This window comes from Bombina bombina, chromosome 6, assembly GCF_027579735.1.
Source record: "Bombina bombina isolate aBomBom1 chromosome 6, aBomBom1.pri, whole genome shotgun sequence".
Lineage (NCBI taxonomy): Eukaryota > Metazoa > Chordata > Amphibia > Anura > Bombinatoridae > Bombina > Bombina bombina.
Genome location: NC_069504.1, coordinates 814,330,669 through 814,350,298, shown reverse-complemented (window position 1 = coordinate 814,350,298; position 19,630 = coordinate 814,330,669). Strand labels below are relative to the sequence as shown.

Sequence of the window (19,630 nt, the reverse complement as noted above, 5' to 3'; positions counted from 1 at the left end):
TCTCTCTTTATCTGATTTGCAGATAATTGTGAGAGATGAAATCTCCCCTTTGGAGATGAAACTTTGAATTCCAGAAGATATCCCTGGGAAACAATCTCTAGTGCCCAGGGATCCTGGACGTCTCTTGCCCAAGCCTGGGCGAAGAGAGAGAGTCTGCCCCCGACTAGATCCGGTCCCGGATCGGGGGCTACTCCTTCATGCTGTCTTAGAGGCAGCAGCAGGTTTTTTGGCCTGCTTCCCCTTGTTCCAAGTCTGGTTAGGTCTCCAGACTGGTTTGGACTGGGCGAAATTTCCCTCTTGTTTTGCATTAGAGGAAGCTGAAGCTGCGCCACTCTTGAAGTTTCGAAAGGAACGAAAATTATTCCGTTTGGTCCTTAATTTATTGGACCTATCCTGAGGAAGGGCGTGACCTATTCCTCCGGTAATATCAGAGATTATCTCCTTCAGGCCGGGCCCGAATAGGGTCTGTCCTTTGAAGGGGATGTTAAGAAGCTTAGACTTTGAAGTAACGTCTGCTGACCAGGACTTAAGCCATAGCGCCCAACGCGCCAGAATGGCAAAACCTGAATTCTTAGCCATTAGCTTGGTTAAATGAGAAACGGCGTCAAAAATAAAGGAATTAGCTAACTTAAGAGCTTTAATCCTGTCTAAAATATCATCTAACGGGGTCTCCACCTGTAGAGCCTCCTCCAGAGACTCGAACCAAAAAGCTGCTGCAGAAGTAACTGGGGCAATGCATGCAAGAGGCTGGAGAATAAAACCTTGATGTATAAAAATTTTCTTAAGGAGACCCTCCAATTTTTTATCCATAGGATCTAGGAAAGCACAACTGTCCTCAACGGGGATAGTTGTACGCTTAGCTAGGGTGGAGACTGCTCCCTCCACCTTAGGGACCGTCTGTCACGAGTCCCGTATGGCGGCATCTATGGGAAACATCTTCTTAAAAGCAGGAGGGGGAGAGAACGGCACACCTGGTCTATCCCATTCCTTAGTAATAATTTCCGAAAACCTCTTAGGGACTGGAAAAACATCAGTGTAAACAGGCACTGCAAAGTATATGTCCATCTTACACAATTTCTCTGGAACTACAATGGGTTCACAGTCGTTAAAACCTCCCTAAGCAATAAGCGGAGGTGTTCGAGTTTAAATTTAAACGCTGTTATTTCAGAATCAGACTGAAGCAACGCCTTCCCTGATTCTGAAATGTCACCCACAGATAGAAGCTCTCCTGCCTCGGCTTCTGAGTATTGTGAGGGTATATCGGACACAGGTATTAAAGCGTCAGAAAGCTCTGTATTAGTTCTAGCCCCAGAGCTGTCTCGCTTTCTTTGTAACCCTGGCAGTTTGGACAAAACCTCTGAAAGGGTAGCATTCATAACTGCCGCCATGTCCTGTAAGGTAAAAGAATTAGGCGCGCTAGATGTACTTGGCGTCACTTGAGCGGGAGTTATAGGCTCTGACACGTGGGGAGAGCTAGATGGCATAATATCCCTTTTTTCAGTCAGAGAATCCTCTGGAGATAAATCTTTAAGCGCCATAATATGGTCTTTATAGTTTATAGAAATTTCAGTACATTTGGTACACATTCTAAGAGGGGGTTCCACAATGGCTTCCAAACATATTGAACAAGGAGTTTCCTCTATGTCAGACATGTTTAACAGACTAGTAATGAGACAAGCAAGCTTGGAAAACACTTTAATAAAGGTGAAACAGCAATTAAACAAAAACGTTACTGTGCCTTTAAGAGAAAAAAACTAGCACTTAAACTGCAAAACAGTGTAAAAATATAGTAACGTCTTCGAAATTTTTACAGTGTGTGTAAGGGACTAAAGCAACATTGCACCCACTTGCAAATGGATGATTAACCCCTTAGCCCCCAAACCGGATCTAAAAAACGTCAACCACCGGTAAAAGACAGTTGAGCACCTTGCCACAGCTCTGCTGGCTCCTACCTGCCCTCAAATACGATTTAGGGAAGAATAAAACCCTTTAAAATGGTCCTCAGATGCCAGAGGACTCCTCTAGGGAAGCTGGATGTCTCAGTCTGAAGGAAAACTGCGCATCTAGAGCGTGAAAATAGGCCCCTCCCACCATGTACTGGATGTCAGAGGGGCCTTAAGAAAATACTCCTAGGAGTTTCTGACTAGCCATGTGGAAAACTAGGCCCCAAATAAAGATTTATCTCCCTCAGAGAAAAAAACGTTCTATTTCTGAAACAAGTAAACGTTTTGTCACCAAGTAATATGAGTATTAACATGAGTATTACCCTGTTTTGTAAGCATGATCCCAGTCGTTGTTAAATCACTGCATCTAGCTTACCTCAAATACACAAGGCTCTGTCAGCATTTTCTAGAACTTATTCATCTCTCTAGAAATAAAAATACTGAACATACCTCAAAGCAGGTAATCTGCAGACCGTTCCCCCAACTGAAGTTTTCCCATACTCTTGTTATGTGTGAGAACAGCAATGGACCTTAGTTACAAACCGCTAAGATCATCAACCTCCAGGCAGAATTCTTCTTCTAATTTCTGCCTGAGAGTAAAACAGTACAATGCCGGTACCGTTTAAAAATAACAAACTTTTGATTGAAGGAAACACTACACTAAGTCACCACATATCTCTTGATACTTCCTATCTTGTCGAGAGTTGCAAGAGAATGACTGGAGGTGGGGGTTAGGGGAGGAGCTATATAGACAGCTCTGCTGTGGGTGTCCTCTTGCAACTTCCTGTTGGGAAGGAGAATATCCCACACGTAATGGATGAACCCGTGGACTGGATACACCTTACAAGAGAAAATAGTTTGATTACTAACAAGCCACAGAGTAAAATACATGTCCTGTCCAATGATGGATACTCCCTTACACATGTAAATACTGTTATATCTACCATAGAAAATAATGCTTATTCTCTCCAGTAGGGGGTAGCATAGTAACCAAAGAACTTTACTAAAAAATGAATAATGTGGGTTGTTATTTTCTTGCAGTTTAGGATGTACGGAATTCCAGTCCTTGATACATCACAACAGGAAAGATCTATCTATGTCAGCAAGGTTAATCCTAATTATAAGCAATCATTTACTCTACTGTACTTATGTATGGCTTTTCATAGGCTGTTAGTGGGTTCCTTGGATTGCAATACCTCACTGCTGCCTAGTCGAATATTTAGGTTTATTTTTGTCCCAGATGCAATTTTGCTGATGTTTAAATATAGCAATTATTTTTTTATGTAATCTGGCTTTGCAATACTGTAAGTGTCCTTATACCAAATCTTTCATTTAGACTAAAATCTTTATGGGGAAAACAAAACAAAACACTTTAACTACGATCGTAAAACAGAATATATTTCTTGTTAATCTCTTCGGAGAAAGAAGATCTAATTTCTCATGACCACCTAGATACCAGTAATACAAAAGTCTTTAAAAGATCTAAACCGCTTCTGGTAAGAAAACGAAATATGTCCCAAATGGTGTACAGCTATGAACACAAGTTCTTAAATGAAGCAATAAAAGCACGGGAAGTAAAAATGTTTACATTGCTCTGTGCCTTTGATGACAGTATACTTCCCTGTGTGCTTCCAGTTCAGGAAGTAAGAGGACTATTAACCCTTTACTCTGTGGGAAATGAATGCGCTGCCTGGCAGCTCCATAAATATGCTTCCTCAGGAGGAGTTTGCTGAGTGAATGATTTAACATGATCAGCCTCTGTGGCTGCACTATGGCTCAGTTGGCAGCGGCTGTGAGTCCTGCTTTCTAACTAGCTCCGGCTCATCATCTCCATCCTGTGGGGGGTGCACCAGGACTTTATCTAGGAGTCCGAATTCCTGGGCTTCTGTTGGACTCATATAGCGATCACGCTCCATCACAGATTCTGGTTGAAGGAATACAAGAGTAAATGATACATTTTGTAGGAGAGATATATACTTCTTTACACCAAACATAAAATTAATTTAAAGTTAAACACACGGAGACCCACAGTGTACTGACTGCTGCTTAAACGTCAGTCTGCCTGATAGCATATTATTGGTTTAAGATGCCACTATTCTTGTTAGTAGTTTCCATTTATTCTGATATTCACAACATATGTAATTACATATTACACTATGAGGCGCCCCTTGTCTTTCTCTTCATTCTAATTTAAAGTTTGGCAAATGTAGAATGATCACTATTTGTTACAAGTGTAATTTGTATTTCAAGAATATTTATATAAACAAATTGCAGTTTTTTTACTACACATAATTAAAAAGGGACACTCAGGTCAAAATGAAACTTTTATGATTCAGACAGAGCAATTTACTTCTATTAACAAATTGTGCACATTGTTTTTATACACATACTTTTTAAAGCAACATTTCCTGCTGAGCATGTGCACAAGTTCATAGGGTATACGTATACTAGTCTGTGATTGGCTGATGGCTGTCACGATACAGGGGCCAGCAAATGGGGTGAAAATAAATCTACTGTTTAGTTGAAATTAAGAGTGTTATTGCATTGTATTTTTATTATGCACCTGTTAGTTATGCAATGCTAATGTACTGAGTGGTCCTTTAAACATTTTATATTATTGTCTCAAACTCTAATGTCCCTTTAAGCACTATATGGCAGTTGCGTTTGAGTTCCCACAAAGGATTCAAAGAGATACATTTGATAATAGAAGCAATTTAATTTAAAATAGAAGGCTTTATTTTAAAGGGACAGTCAACACTAGAATTTTTGTTGTTTAAAAAGATAGATTATCCTTTATTACCCATTCCCTAGTTTTGCATAACCAACACTGTTATATTAATACACTTTTTACCTCTGTAATTACCTTGTATCTAAGCCTCTGCAGACTGCCCCCTTATTTCAGTTCTTTTGCCAGACTTGCATTTTAGCCAATTAGTGCTGACTCCTAGGTAACTTTACGTGCATGAGCTCAATGTTATCTTTATGACACACATGAAATAACGCCCTCTAGTGGTGAAAAACTGTCAAAATGCATTCATATTAGAGGCGGACTTCAAGGTCTAAGAAATTAGCATATGAGCCTAACAAGGTTTAGCTTTCAACTAAGAAAACCAATAGAACAAAGCAAAATTGGTGATAAAAGTAAATTGAAAAGTTGTTACATGCACAATTTAAATCATGAAAGTTTATGTTGGACTTGACTGTTTCTTACTACTGAAAGTTTAATTTTGACTTTCATGCCCCTTTGAACAACTAAAATTATTCTCTTAGTGTCTATCTTCTATCACACATACAAATAAGCCAGTCACATCCGTGCACATGCATATTACACAAACATTAATGAATAGGCCAAGTGTGGTTGATTCACGGAATAAACTTCCAGCAGAGCTGGTTAAATGGACATTAAACAATGAGCACATTCCATTCACCTCCCTTATAGACAAAATTTACCATGCCTGCAGGCGGACAGGATCGCAAGTAGTGAACCTCCTGCAATTGCCACTTGTGATGTTGTACCGCACTGCAAAATGTAACATTGCACAAGAGGTTTCTTCCGCAATGCCACCCCCAGCAATAAATTGCACTGGAGCAGGGCATGTCAATCATCCCCAAACTAGAGAGTGTCCGGGGGTTGATCTCGCCACCTCTGAGGTGGCAGAAAGGAAAAAAAAGCAGTTTCTGCTTCTCAAATATTTGGCAGCAGGCTCGCTCATGCAAACATGCTCTACACAGCCCAAAAAGCTGCAAATGATCTTAATAAATCTAGCCCTGTATGTACATATGTTTCACTACACATATCGGAGGAGAATTTCTGAACATATGCAATCACAAGTAATAGAACGCAGTGAAAGTTAGCTTTCAACATGGAGGCACCTATGACTAAAGGGAGGTGGGGAATAACCCTAATACTATGCTTATAAAATGTATTTAGAGTTTAATGGCAATTAAAGCCAAACACTGCGAGGAACATCAAGAAAGCCAGGGATAAGGATATCCTACAAACTTAAGTTTACACTTTATAGGAAATATGGGCAGACTTGCTGTGTCTGCTGTTTTTCTATGTAAATTGTGCAAAATGTTAAGAAAAAAATTCTGATAATACCTGTTTTTTGTTTGTAAATATGATTGATTAAAGGGACATAAAAAATAAAAAAAAACCTTGGTGATTCAGATAGAACATACATTTTTTTTTAAACACCTTTCCAATTTACTTCTATTATCTAATTTGATTAAAGGGACACTGAACCCAATTTATTTATTTTGTGATTCAGATAGAGCATGCAATTTTAAGCAACTTTCTAATTTACTCCTATTATCAAATTTTCTTTATTCTCTTGGTATTTTTATGTGAAAAGCAAGAATATAAGTTTAGATGCCGGCCCATTTTTGGTGAACAGCAGGGGTTGTCCTTGCTGATTGGACAGCACCAATAAACAAGTGCTGTCCATGGTTCTGAACCACAAATTGGCTGGCTCCTTAGCTTAGATGCCTTCTTTTTCAAATAAAGATAGCAAGAGAACGAAGAAAAATTGATAATAGGAGTAAATTAGAAAGTTGCTTAAAATTGCATGCTCTATCTGAATCATGAAAGAAAAAAAAATGGGTTCAGTGTCCCTTTAATTCTATTGGTATTTTTTTTGAAGAAGTAGTAATGCAGTACTAGGAGTTAGATGAACATATCTGGTGAGCCAATGACAAGAGGGATGTGTGTGCAGCCACCAATCCCCAGCTAGCTCCCAGAAGTGTGTTACTGCTCCCCACCCTACCTATATATGCTTTTAAACAAAGTATACAAAGACAACATAGCAAATGGGAAAGTTGTTTAAAATTGTATGCTCGGTCTGAATCAGAAAATAAAAAAAATAATTTTCCTTTAAAGGGATAGTAAACCCCAAACTTTTCTTTTATGATTCAGATAGAACATAGAATTACATTGGAAAGCTGTTTATAATTGTATTATCAAATTTTCTTCATTCTCTTGTTATCCATTGCTGAAGGGACAGCATTGCACTACTGACAGGAAGCTAAAAATATCTATTTAGCCAATTACAAGAGACAAATGTGTGCAGGCACCAATTAGCAGCAGCTCCCACTAGTGTATGATATGTGTGTATTCATTTTTTAACAAGGGAACAAAGCACATTTGAAAATAGAAGTGAATTTAAAAGTGTCTTAAAATGACATGCTCGATCTGAATCATGCAAGTTTAATTTTGACTTTCCTATCCCTTTAAGATCAATATAAGCAGATATAGTAATGCAATAATGCTATGCTGCATATTAAATAAATTACACATTAGGATGTAGGGTTTATGGGGGGTGACTAAAGATGTGCTCACCTATCAAAGACAGCGGTTGCCGTGTGTGTTTAGCATAAAGTCCATTAATTTGTTTCTTTAGAGTCAAGATTTCCTCAGCTTGAATAGCGATGTCTGTAGCTTGACCCTACAAAATAAACATATATATATTATCAACATATATTAAACTTTCCCTCTCACACTTCTCCATATTTAAAATTGAAACTACTATACCACATCCCTTCACCATAACACATTAGCTTTTTATGTCTTATCGAGGTCTCCAAGGTTAATTTTTAAAATAAATTCCTTTGTTTTTATTTTAACAACCATTTCATGCCCTCATAAACAGTCTCTCACAGTTTCTCTCTTTCGACAAAGACCTGATACAATGTAAACCAGTGTTTTTTAAAGTGTGTGTGTGGGGGGGTTCTAGAGCATATAAGGGGAGTCGAGGAAGCAGTGACACTTCACACTATCCTATGAAAATCACAAGTAGCAGTTGACTTTATGCAAAACATAAAACGCTTTTTTAAGAACCAACAATTACACTTTCCATGTCTTGACACTGAGGTCAAAGTCGTTCAGAAACAGTGATGAGTTTATCGTCTTGATCAGTAACTTACATTTAACCCAGGAGTAACAAAGTGCAAATAAAAATGTGAGTGAAGCATTTTTTTTTTGGTTAAACAGAATCTGCTCTTGAAAACGGTATATGAACCCCGGATACGATATAACTTCTCCGAAATAAAAATATTACAATTTCCTTTAAAAAGGGAAATAAAACAAGTTGGGATAGAGACAAAATATAATAATATGTACTTTAATTACTTTAAGAATATATGGATGCAGCCTGAGCGACTCAACTAGAAGTGGGCTAGGATGTGAATAGGTAGTACACATGTATTTATTAATGACAATAAATGTTGACAGTTAAAACAATAATTAAAACAATAAATAATATGCAAAGGTACCTATGTGGAATATTCAAATAGTACATTAACATGGATCCATGTTTATCGACATACAAAAAGATTGGTAAGATGTGACAGTAGACAATCTTGATAATAATATGCGATTAAAAGCTATACATACTATATATATATATATATATATATATATATATATATATATACACACACACATACACTATATATATATATATATATATATATATATATATATATATATATATATATATATATATATATATATATATATATATATATATATACACACACACACACACACATACACTATATACAGGGAGTGCAGAATTATTAGGCAAATGAGTATTTTGACCACATCATCCTCTTTATGCATGTTGTCTTACTCCAAGCTGTATAGGCTCGAAAGCCTACTACCAATTAAGCATATTAGGTGATGTGCATCTCTGTAATGAGAAGGGGTGTGGTCTAATGACATCAACACCCTATATCAGGTGTGCATAATTATTAGGCAACTTCCTTTCGTTTGGCAAAATGGGTCAAAAGAAGGACTTGACAGGCTCAGAAAAGTCAAAAATAGTGATACATCTTGCAGAGGGAAGCAGCACTCTTAAAATTGCAAAGCTTCTGAAGCGTGATCATCAATCAAGCATTTCATTCAAAATAGTCAACAGGGTCGCAAGAAGCGTGTGAAAAACTAAGGCACAAAATAACTGCCCATGAACTGAGAAAAGTCAAGCGTGCAGCTGCCAAGATGCCACTTGCCACCAGTTTGGCCATATTTCAGAGCTGCAACATCACTGGAGTGCCCAAAAGCACAAGGTGTGCAATACTCAGAGACATGGCCAAGGTAAGAAAGGCTGAAAGACGACCACCACTGAACAAGACACACAAGCTGAAACGTCAAGACTGGGCCAAGAAATATCTCAAGACTGATTTTTCTAAGGTTTTATGGACTGATGAAATGAGAGTGAGTCTTGATGGGCCAGATGGATGGGCCCGTGGCTGGATTGGTAAAGGGCAGAGAGCTCCAGTCCGACTCAGACGCCAGCAAGGTGGAGGTGGAGTACTGGTTTGGGCTGGTATCATCAAAGATGAGCTTGTGGGGCCTTTTCGGGTTGAGGATGGAGTCAAGCTCAACTCAAATCTACTGCCAGTTTCTGGAAGACACCTTCTTCAAGCAGTGGTACAGGAAGAAGTCTGCATCCTTCAAGAAAAACATGATTTTCATGCAGGACAATGCTCCATCACACGCGTCCAAGTACTCCACAGCGTGGCTGGCAAGAAAGGGTATAAAAGAAGAAAATCTAATGACATGGCCTCCTTGTTCACCTGATCTGAACCCCATTGAGAACCTGTGGTCCATCATCAAATGTGAGATTTACAAGGAGGGAAAACAGTACACCTCTCTGAACAGTGTCTGGGAGGCTGTGGTTGCTGCTGCACGCAATGTTGATGGTAAACAGATCAAAACACTGACAGAATCCATGGATGGCAGGCTTTTGAGTGTCTTTGCAAAGAAAGGTGGTTATATTGGTCACTGATTTGTTTTTGTTTTGTTTTTGAATGTCAGAAATGTATATTTGTGAATGTTGAGATGTTATATTGGTTTCACTGGTAAAAATAAATAATTGAAATGGGTATATATTTGTTTTTTGTTAAGTTGCCTAATAATTATGCACAGTAATAGTCACCTGCACACACAGATATCCCCCTAAAATAGCTATAACTAAAAATAAACTAAAAACTACTTCCAAAACTATTCAGCTTTGATATTAATGTGTTTTTTGGGTTCATTGAGAACATTGTTGTTGTTCAATAATAAAATTAATCCTCAAAAATAAAACTTGCCTAATAATTCTGCACTCCCTGTACATATATATATATATATATATATATATATATATATATATACACACATACATACACACACAGTGAAACCTGCTTAAGACGGAATGGCATCGGACAACAGAATTTTACATCTTGGACAGGTTTCCGCCTTATACAGTTAGTGACTGATGGAGCGTCTTTTGACATGAGCAAAATCCAAAATGGCAGAATTATTTTACTGTATTGATCATGAAGCCAGTCTGACCTACACTGCCGCAAGGGAGCGTGGGACTAGTTTCCTGGCCAATCAGAAAGTCAGGTGCCAGGTAATGACCTGCTACCCAGCTTCCTGATTGGCTGGGAAGCCATTTCCATGTTCCCTTGTGGCACTGCAGGTCTCCCTCTGACTGTCAGTTCCAGTATCGGAGCAGTTGGGCGCAAATGCTCAGGATCAGCACCATACCACATCAGTATCAGTGCATCCCAAATCAGAATCAATTTTTTGTTTTGCAAGTAACAAAGACAGTACAGTTTTTCTGCTTAATCATTACAACAGTTTTTTTATTTATTTTTTATCTGGGTTTACTTATTTTTTTCTAACACATTAAATGTGTGAGAAAATATCAATTGTATACAAACACAGTACAGTATTAAAAGATTAATTGTTGCATCAATTACTGTCTTCGCTTTCCTCTTTACTTCGCCATTGCCAGCTAACCATTCTTACATGATTTTCTCTTTATTTTCTCTTTATTTTTGATAGCTTTATAAATTTGCATTTTGCCGCACTTACATTTCTTAATGCATTGTTTTATATCTTATCTTTTGTGTAGGCCTCAATCCCTTTCACTTTTGCAGCAAGAGTAAAAGTTTTGCACTTTCTAGGAGCCATTCTGTGTCCCACACCTCTTCGGTTTCAGCGTCCGTTCCCACACCCCTTCCGTTTCAGCGTCCTTCCCACACCACTTCCATTTCAGCGTCTGTTCCGTAGTTTCAGCGCTCCCACACCACTTACGTTCCAGCGATGCCACACCCCTTCCGCATTACATTTTCCGGCTCATCCAGGTAGCTGAACATAATGTACAGTATATGCACTTAACACTGGGACTGCATGCCATTTCCACGTTGGACAGGTTACAGCTTATCCAGGTAATTAAACAATGTAAGTATAACACTAAGCGCTGGGACTGTGGAATATTTCCGTCATGGACAGGTTTCCGTGTTATACAGAGTCCGTCTTAGACAGTTTTCACTGTATATATATATATATATATATATATATATATATATATATATATATATATATATATATATATATATATATATATATATATATATATATATATATATATATATATATATATATATATATATATATATATATATGTGTGAAAAAAGTACCACTAAAGAAAGTACCACTAAAGCAGTACTACACCATCTTGGTACACAAATGGGGCACTAAGCGCCCAGCGGGGTCTTGGCCGTGGTGTGGTGAGAAGTCACAAATTGTTCCTATCAATTGAGTGTAATTTGTAATCCCAGGTTCAGTGAAAATATGATGTAGAATTTCCAAGCGTATACTTAGGTAGAGTCCAATATAGTTATGTTATAGATGATCCCTCATTAGTGATGGTGTAGGAGAAAAAACATAATTTATGTAAGAACTTACCTGATAAATTCATTTCTTTCATATTAGCAAGAGTCCATGAGCTAGTGACGTATGGGATATACATTCCTACCAGGAGGGGCAAAGTTTCCCAAACCTTAAAATGCCTATAAATACACCCCTCACCACACCCACAAATCAGTTTAACGAATAGCCAAGAAGTGGGGTGATAAGAAAAAAGTGCGAAAGCATAAAAAATAAGGAATTGGAATAATTGTGCTTTATACAAAAAAATCATAACCACCACAAAAAAGGGTGGGCTTCATGGACTCTTGCTAATATGAAAGAAATGAATTTATCAGGTAAGTTCTTACATAAATTATGTTTTCTTTCATGTAATTAGCAAGAGTCCATGAGCTAGTGACGTATGGGATAATGACTACCCAAGATGTGGATCTTTCCACGCAAGAGTCACTAGAGAGGGATGGATAAAATAAAGACAGCCAATTCCTGCTGAAAATAATCCACACCCAAAATAAAGTTTAAAGAAAACATAAGCAGAAGATTCAAACTGAAACCGCTGCCTGAAGTACTTTTCTACCAAAAACTGCTTCAGAAGAAGAAAACACATCAAAATGGTAGAATTTAGTAAAAGTATGCAAAGAGGAACCAAATTGCTGCTTTGCAAATCTGAACAACCGAAGCTTCATTCCTAAACGCCCAGGAAGTAAAAACTGACCTAGTAGAATGAGCTGTAATCCTTTGAGGCGGAGTTTTACCCGACTCGACATAGGCATGATGAATTAAAGATTTCAACCAAGATGCCAAAGAAATGGCAGAAGCTTTCTGGCCTTTTCTAGAACCAGAAAAGATGAAAAATAGACTAGAAGTCTTTCGGAAAGACTTAGTAGCTTCAACATAATATTTCAAAGCTCTAACAACATCCAAAGAATGCAATGATTTCTCCTTAGAATTCTTAGGATTAGGACATAATGAAGGAACCACAATTTCTCTACTAATGTTGTTAGAATACACAACCTTAGGTAAAAATTCAAAAGAAGTTCGCAACACCGCCTTATCCTGATGAAAAATCAGAAAAGGAGACTCACAAGAAAGAGCAGATAATTCAGAGACTCTTCTGGCAGAAGAGATGGCCAAAAGAAACAAAACTTTCCAAGAAAAAAGTTTAATGTCCAAAGAATGCATGGGTTCAAAAGGAGGAGCTAGAAGAGCCCCCAGAACCAAATTCAAACTCCAAGGAGGAGAAATTGACTGAATGACAGGTTTTATACGAACCAAGTCTTGTACAAAACAATGAATATCAGGAAGATTAGCAATCTTTCTGTGAAAAAGAACAGAAAGGGCAGAGATTTGTCCTGTCAAGGAACTTGCGGACAAACCTTAATCTAAACCATCCTGAAGAAACTGTAAAAATTCTCGGAATTCTAAAAGAATGCCAGGAAAAATGATGAGAAGACACCAAGAAATATAAGTCTTCCAGACTCTATAATATATCTCTCTAGATACAGATTTACAAGCCTGTAACATAGTATTAATCACAGAGTCAGAGAAACCTCTTTGACCAAGAATCAAGCGTTCAATCTCCATACCCTTAAATTTAAAGATTTGAGATCCTGATGGAAAAAAAGGACCTTGCAACAGAAGGCTTGGTCTTAACGGAAGAGCCCACGGTTGGCAAGAGGCCATCCGAAAAAGATCCGTCCATGCTGGAGCTACCAGCAGAACAAACGAGCATTCCTTCAGAATCTTGGAGATTACTCTTGGAAGAAGAACTAGAGGCGGAGAGATATAGGCAGGATGATACTTCCAAGGAAGTGATAATGCATTCACTGCCTCCGCCTGAGGATCCCGGGATCTGAACAGATACCTGGGAAGTTTCTTGTTTAGATGAGAAGCCATCAGATCTATTTCTGGAAGTTCCCACATTTGAACAATCTGAAGAAATACCTCTGGGTGAAGAGACCATTCGCCCGGATACAACGTTTGACGACTGAGATAATCCGCTTCCCGCTTGTCTATACCTGGGAAATGAACCGCAGAGATTAGACAGGAGCTGGATTCCGCCCAAACCAGAATTCGAGATACTTCTTTCATAGCCAGAGGACTGTGAGTCCCTCCTTGATGATTGATGTATGCCACAGTTGTGACATTGTCTGTCTGAAAACAAATGAACGACTCTCTCTTCAGAAGAGGCCAAGACTGAAGAGCTCTGAAAATTGCACGGAGTTCCAAAATATTGATCGGTAATCTCACCTCCTGAGATTCCCAAACCCCTTGTGCCGTCAGAGACCCCCACACAGCTCCCCAACCTGTAAGACTTGCATCTGTTGAAATTACAGTCCAGGTCGGAAGAACAAAAGAAGCCCCCTGAACTAAACGATGGTGATCTGTCCACCACGTCAGAGAGTGTCGTACAATCGGTTTAAAAGATATTAATTGAGACATCTTTGTGTAATCCCTGCACCATTGGTTCAGCATACAGAGCTGAAGAGGTCGCATGTGAAAATGAGCAAAGGAGATCGTGTCCGATGCAGCAGTCATAAGACCTAAAATTTCCATGCATAAGGCTACCAAAGGGAATGATTGTGACTGAAGGTTTTGACAAGCTGATATCAATGTTAGACTTCTCTTGTCTGACAAAGACAGAGTCATAGACACTGAATCTATCTGGAAACCTAAAAAGGTTACCCTTGTCTGAGGAATCAATGAACTTTTTGGTAAATTGATCCTCCAACCATGATCTTGAAGAAACAACACAAGTCGATTCGTATGAGATTCTGCTAAATGTGAAGACTGAGCAAGTACCAAGATATCGTCCAAATAAGGAAATACCAATACCCTGTTCTCTGATTACAGACAGAAGGGCACCGAGAACCTTTGTAAAAATTATTGGAGCTGATGCTAGGCCAAACGGTAGAGCCACAAAACTGGTAATGCTTGTCTAGAAAAGAGAATCTCAGAAACTAAAAGTGATCTGGATGAATCGGAATATGCAGATATGCATCCTGTAAATCTATTGTAGACATATAATGCCCTTGCTGAACAAAAGGCAGGATAGTCCTTACAGTTACCATCTTGAATGTTGGTATCCTTACATAACGATTCAATATTGATAGATCCGGAACTGGTCTGAAGGAATCGACCTTTGGTACAATGAAGAGATAGAATAAAACCCCAGCCCCTGTTCCAGAACTGGAACTGGCATAATTACTCCAGCAAACTCTAGATCTGAAACACATTTCAGAAATGCTTGAGCCTTTGCTGGGTTTACTGGGACACGGGAAAGAAAAAAATCTCTTTGCAGGAGGCCTTAACTTGAAGCCAATTCTGTAACCTTCTGAAACAATGTTCTGAAACCAGAGATTGTGAACGGAATTGATCCAAATTTCTTTGAAAAAAACGTAAACTGCCCCATACCAGCTGAGCTGGAATGAGGGCCGCACCTTCATGGGGACTTAGGAGCTGGCTGTGGGTTTCTATAAGGCTTGGATATATTCCAAAGTGAAGATGGTTTCCAAACTGATACCGCTCCGGAGGATGAAGGATCAGGCTTTTGTTCCTTGTTGTGATGAAAGGAACGAAAACGATTATTAGACCTAAATTTACCTTAGATTTTTTATCCTGTGGTAAAAAAGTTCCCTTCCTTCCAGTAACAGTTGAGATAAAAGAATCCAACTGAGAACCGAATAATTTATTACCCTGGAAAGAAAGGGATAGCAAAGTTGACTTAGAAGACATATCAGCATTCCAAGTTTTAAGCCATAAAGCTCTTCTAGCTAAAATAGTTAGAGACATATACCTGACATCAACTCTAATGATATCAAAGATGGCATCACAAATAAAATAATTAGCATGTTATAGAATAATAATAATGCTATAAAATTATGATCTGTTACTTGTTGCGCTAAAGCTTCTAACCAAAAAGTTAAAGCTGCAGCAACATCCGCTAAAAATATAGCAGGAGTAGAGACAGCCCCATTAACCTTAGGGATTTTGTCCCAAACTCTAATCTGTCAGATGGCACAGGATATAATTGCTTAAAACGTTTTAAAAGGAGTAAATGAATTACCCAAATTATTCCATTCCCTGGAAATTACTTCAGAAATAGCATCAGGGACAGGAAACACTTCTGGAATAACTACAGGAGATTTAAAAACCTTATTTAAACGTTTAGTTTTAGTATCAAGAGGACCAGAATCCTCTATTTCTAATGCAATTAATACTTCTTTAAATAAAGAACGAATAAACTCCATCTTGAACAAATACAAAGATTTATCAGCATCAACCTCTGAGACAGAAACCTCTGAACCAGAAGAACCATTATCAGTATCAGAATGATGATGTTCATTTAAAAATTCATCTGAAAAAAGAGAAGTTTTAAAAGACTTTTATGTATACTAGAAGGAGAAATAACAGACATAGCCTTCTTAATTGATTTAGAAACAAAATCTCTTATGTTATCAGGAACACTCTGAGTATTAGATGTTGACGGAACAGCAACAGGTAATGTAACAGTACTAAAGGAAATTTTATCTGCATTAACAAGTTTGTCATAACATTTAATACAAACAACAGCTGAAGGAACAGATACCAAAAGTGATACACTTAGCTTTGGTAGCTCCAGCACCGGGCAGCGATTTTCCTGAAGTATCTTCTGACTCAGTTGCAACGTGGAACATCTTGCAATATGTAATAGAAAAAACAACATATAAAGCAAACTTGATCAAATTCCTTAAATGACAGTTTCAGGAATGGGAAAAAAATGCCAGTGAACAAGCTTCTAGCAACCAGAAGCAATAAATAATGAGACTTAAATAATGTGGAGACAAAAGTGACGCCCATATTTTTTTAGCGCCAAATAAGACGCCCACATTATTTGGCGCCTAAATGCTTTTGGCGCCAAAAATGACGCCACATCCGGAACGCCGACACTTTTGACGCAAAAGAACGTCAAAAATGACGCAACTTCCGGCGACACGTATGACGCCGGAAACAGAAAAAAAAATTTGCGCCAAAAAAGTCTGCGCCAAGAATGACGCAATAAAATGAAGCATTTTCAGCCCCCGCGAGCCTAACAGCCCACAGGGAAAAAGTCAAATTTTTTAAGGTAAGAAAAAATTATTGATTCAAATGCATTATCCCAAATATGAAACTGACTGTCTGAAAATAAGGAATGTTGAACATCCTGAGTCAAGGCAAATAAATGTTTGAATACATATATTTAGAACTTTATAAACAAAGTGCCCAACCATAGCTTAGAGTGTCACAGAAAATAAGACTTACTTACCCCAGGACACTCATCTACATGTTGTAGAAAGCCAAACCAGTACTGAAACGAAAATCAGCAGAGGTAATGGTATATAAATAAGAGTATATCGTCGATCTGAAAAGGGAGGTAAGAGATGAATCTCTACGACCGATAACAGAGAACCTATGAAATAGACCCCGTAGAAGGAGATCATTGCATTCAAATAGGCAATACTCTCCTCACATCCCTCTGACATTCACTGCACGCTGAGAGGAAAACCGGGCTCCAACCTGCTGCGGAGCGCATATCAACGTAGAATCTAGCACAAACTTACTTCACCACCTCCATGGGAGGCAAAGTTTGTAAAACTGATTTGTGGGTGTGGTGAGGGGTGTATTTATAGGCATTTTAAGGTTTGGGAAACTTTGCCCCTCCTGGTAGGAATGTATATCCCATACGTCACTAGCTCATGGACTCTTGCTAATTACATGAAAGAAAAGGGGATGTGACTGACAGCTCAAAAAATAGTGCAAAATAGTGAAGAAAAAAGAAAAGAAAAAAAAAAAGGATAATCCTTCAACAAAGGATAAAAATACAAAAATAAAAAAAAAATCAATTTTTTTTTACAAGCCGAAATTGCCAAAAAGATGGCATTGATGGAAAAAGGTGTTGAAGTTAGGATAAATACATTCGTAGGTGCAATATAAGTCTAAGTGATGAAAGTTAGTGAATGAAAAATTATTCTCAAGGTTCAGTTGGGTGTTGCGAGATTAGTGCAGCTGGGTGCAAGGTCTTGAAAAAGGCCTGTGAGGCCGAAACGCGTTGACCAAGCATCTGGTAAGCCTTATTTCTACATCTATATCTACTTTGAGCATACTACACTATATTGATTATCTTTCACAGATAAATCCAGCTAGGAGCAGATCTTTCACAGATAAATCCAGCTAGGAGCAGAACATCCATTAAAATCTCCGGATTTCCACCTGTGGTCGCAGCACTAACCCTGCAGCACCCAGCTGCACTAATCTCGCAACACCCAACTGAACCTTGAGAATAATTTTTAATTCACTAACTTTCATCACTTAGACTTATATTGCACCTACGAATGTATTTATCCTAACTTCAACACAATTTTTCATCTTTTTTCATCTGGCATCTTTTGGCAATTTCTGCTAAAAATTTTTTAAAAAAATCACTTTTTTCACATTTTTGTATTTTTATCCTTTGTTAAAGGATTATCCTGTTTTTTGTGTGTAAAATGTACTATTTGAATATTCCACATAGGTACCTTTGCATATTGCATATTATTTATTGTTTTAATTATTGTTTTAACTGTCAACATTTATTGTCATTAATAAATGCACGTGTACTACCTATTCACAACCTAGCCCACTTCTAGTTGAGGCGCTCAGGCTACATCCATATATTCTTAGAGTTCCTTATTGACAGCTAGAGGTCAAGACAGCCGGAGCATATAGGATTACACAGGCGCTAGGTATATATTCCATCAATACTTTAATTACTTTACCTGCAAATTTATACTGCAGTGCCTCGCCATTAACCCTTTCTTTTAAGCTTCCGAATTGTAAAGCTCTAACTCCCCCCCACATATTTCCTTCTATGGCTGTATCTATATCTATTGTTGTTTTGGAAGAATGCAAAAGTGCACAGTGATTATCTGCTGGAGCATGCCTAAAAGCTGTGAACTCAGTTGAAATACAATGCCTGTGTCTAAACACTGATAAGGGGGGTCCAGAGAGCATGACTATGTTATTTTTTAAATTTTAAAATTCTTGCCAGTAATTTATAAACAATTTTTTTTATGCAAACTATTTTTACATAATTATCCCTTTTAGGATATGCACAGATCTCAACATGTTTTATGGCACTTTAAATAGAAAAAAATAAAATAAAGTAATATATATTATGGGAAGGCGCTGTCTTGTAAATTTCGTAAAAGGGGATGGCCCACCGCCTAAGATGATCCCCAACAAAACCCTTCTATTCCTATCAAACGCTCACTTACCCTGGCACCTCCTGAGGGCTGGTGTACCATGATGCGGGAATTTGGAAGCGAGTGCCTCATGCCAGGGGATCCAGCTGCAAGAAGGAGGGAACCCATACTGGCGGCCTGTCCCACACACCACGTACAGATGGGGTTCAGTATGTATTGCATGGTGTCATATATAGCAAGGCCAGATGTCACAGAGCCCCCTGTATAGACAGACATATTTACGTGCATCTCAATCACATGTGTATAAAGACATCTTTTGTAAGAACACATTTATAGGTCAAAAAAAAAAAAAAAGTGCTTAAAAAGTGAACATACATAAATATTTATCTCATTTGCAAAATTCATTTCTTAAGTGATATTAAATTTTAAATAAATTTAACATTTTATCTTAAAAGGACATGAAACCCAAACATTGTCTCTCATGATTCAGATAGAGAATACAATTTTAAACAACATTCCAAATTACTTCTAACTTGCTTCATTCTTTAATATCCATTGTTGAAGAAATAGCAATGTACATGGATGAGGCAAACACACAAGACGACATCTATGTGCAACCATCAATCAGCAGCTACTGAGCCTATCTAGATATGCGTTTCAACCAAGGATATAAAGAGAATGAAGCAAAATTGGCTAAAAGTAGTAAATTCAAAAGTTGTTTAAAATGGCATGCTCTTTCGAAGTCATATGTGGGTTTCATGTCCCTTTACTGTTGTTGTTGCTGT

At 38.0% G+C, this 19,630-nt stretch overlaps 1 protein-coding gene across 1 annotated transcript in view; it reads right to left on the bottom strand.

Annotated features, from left to right (window-relative positions):
- Positions 1-3,320: 3,320 nt before the first annotated feature.
- Positions 3,321-19,630, bottom strand: part of CLPP (caseinolytic mitochondrial matrix peptidase proteolytic subunit) — a 69,484-nt gene continuing 53,174 nt past the window's right edge. Inside the window, exons 5-7 of the mRNA XM_053718175.1 lie at positions 18,918-19,105; positions 7,282-7,387; positions 3,321-3,867 (exon numbers count right to left, since the gene is read on the bottom strand). Coding sequence (XP_053574150.1) covers positions 3,713-3,867; positions 7,282-7,387; positions 18,918-19,105 — 449 coding nt within the window. The 3' untranslated portion in view covers positions 3,321-3,712. The remainder of the gene's footprint in view (positions 3,868-7,281; positions 7,388-18,917; positions 19,106-19,630) is intronic.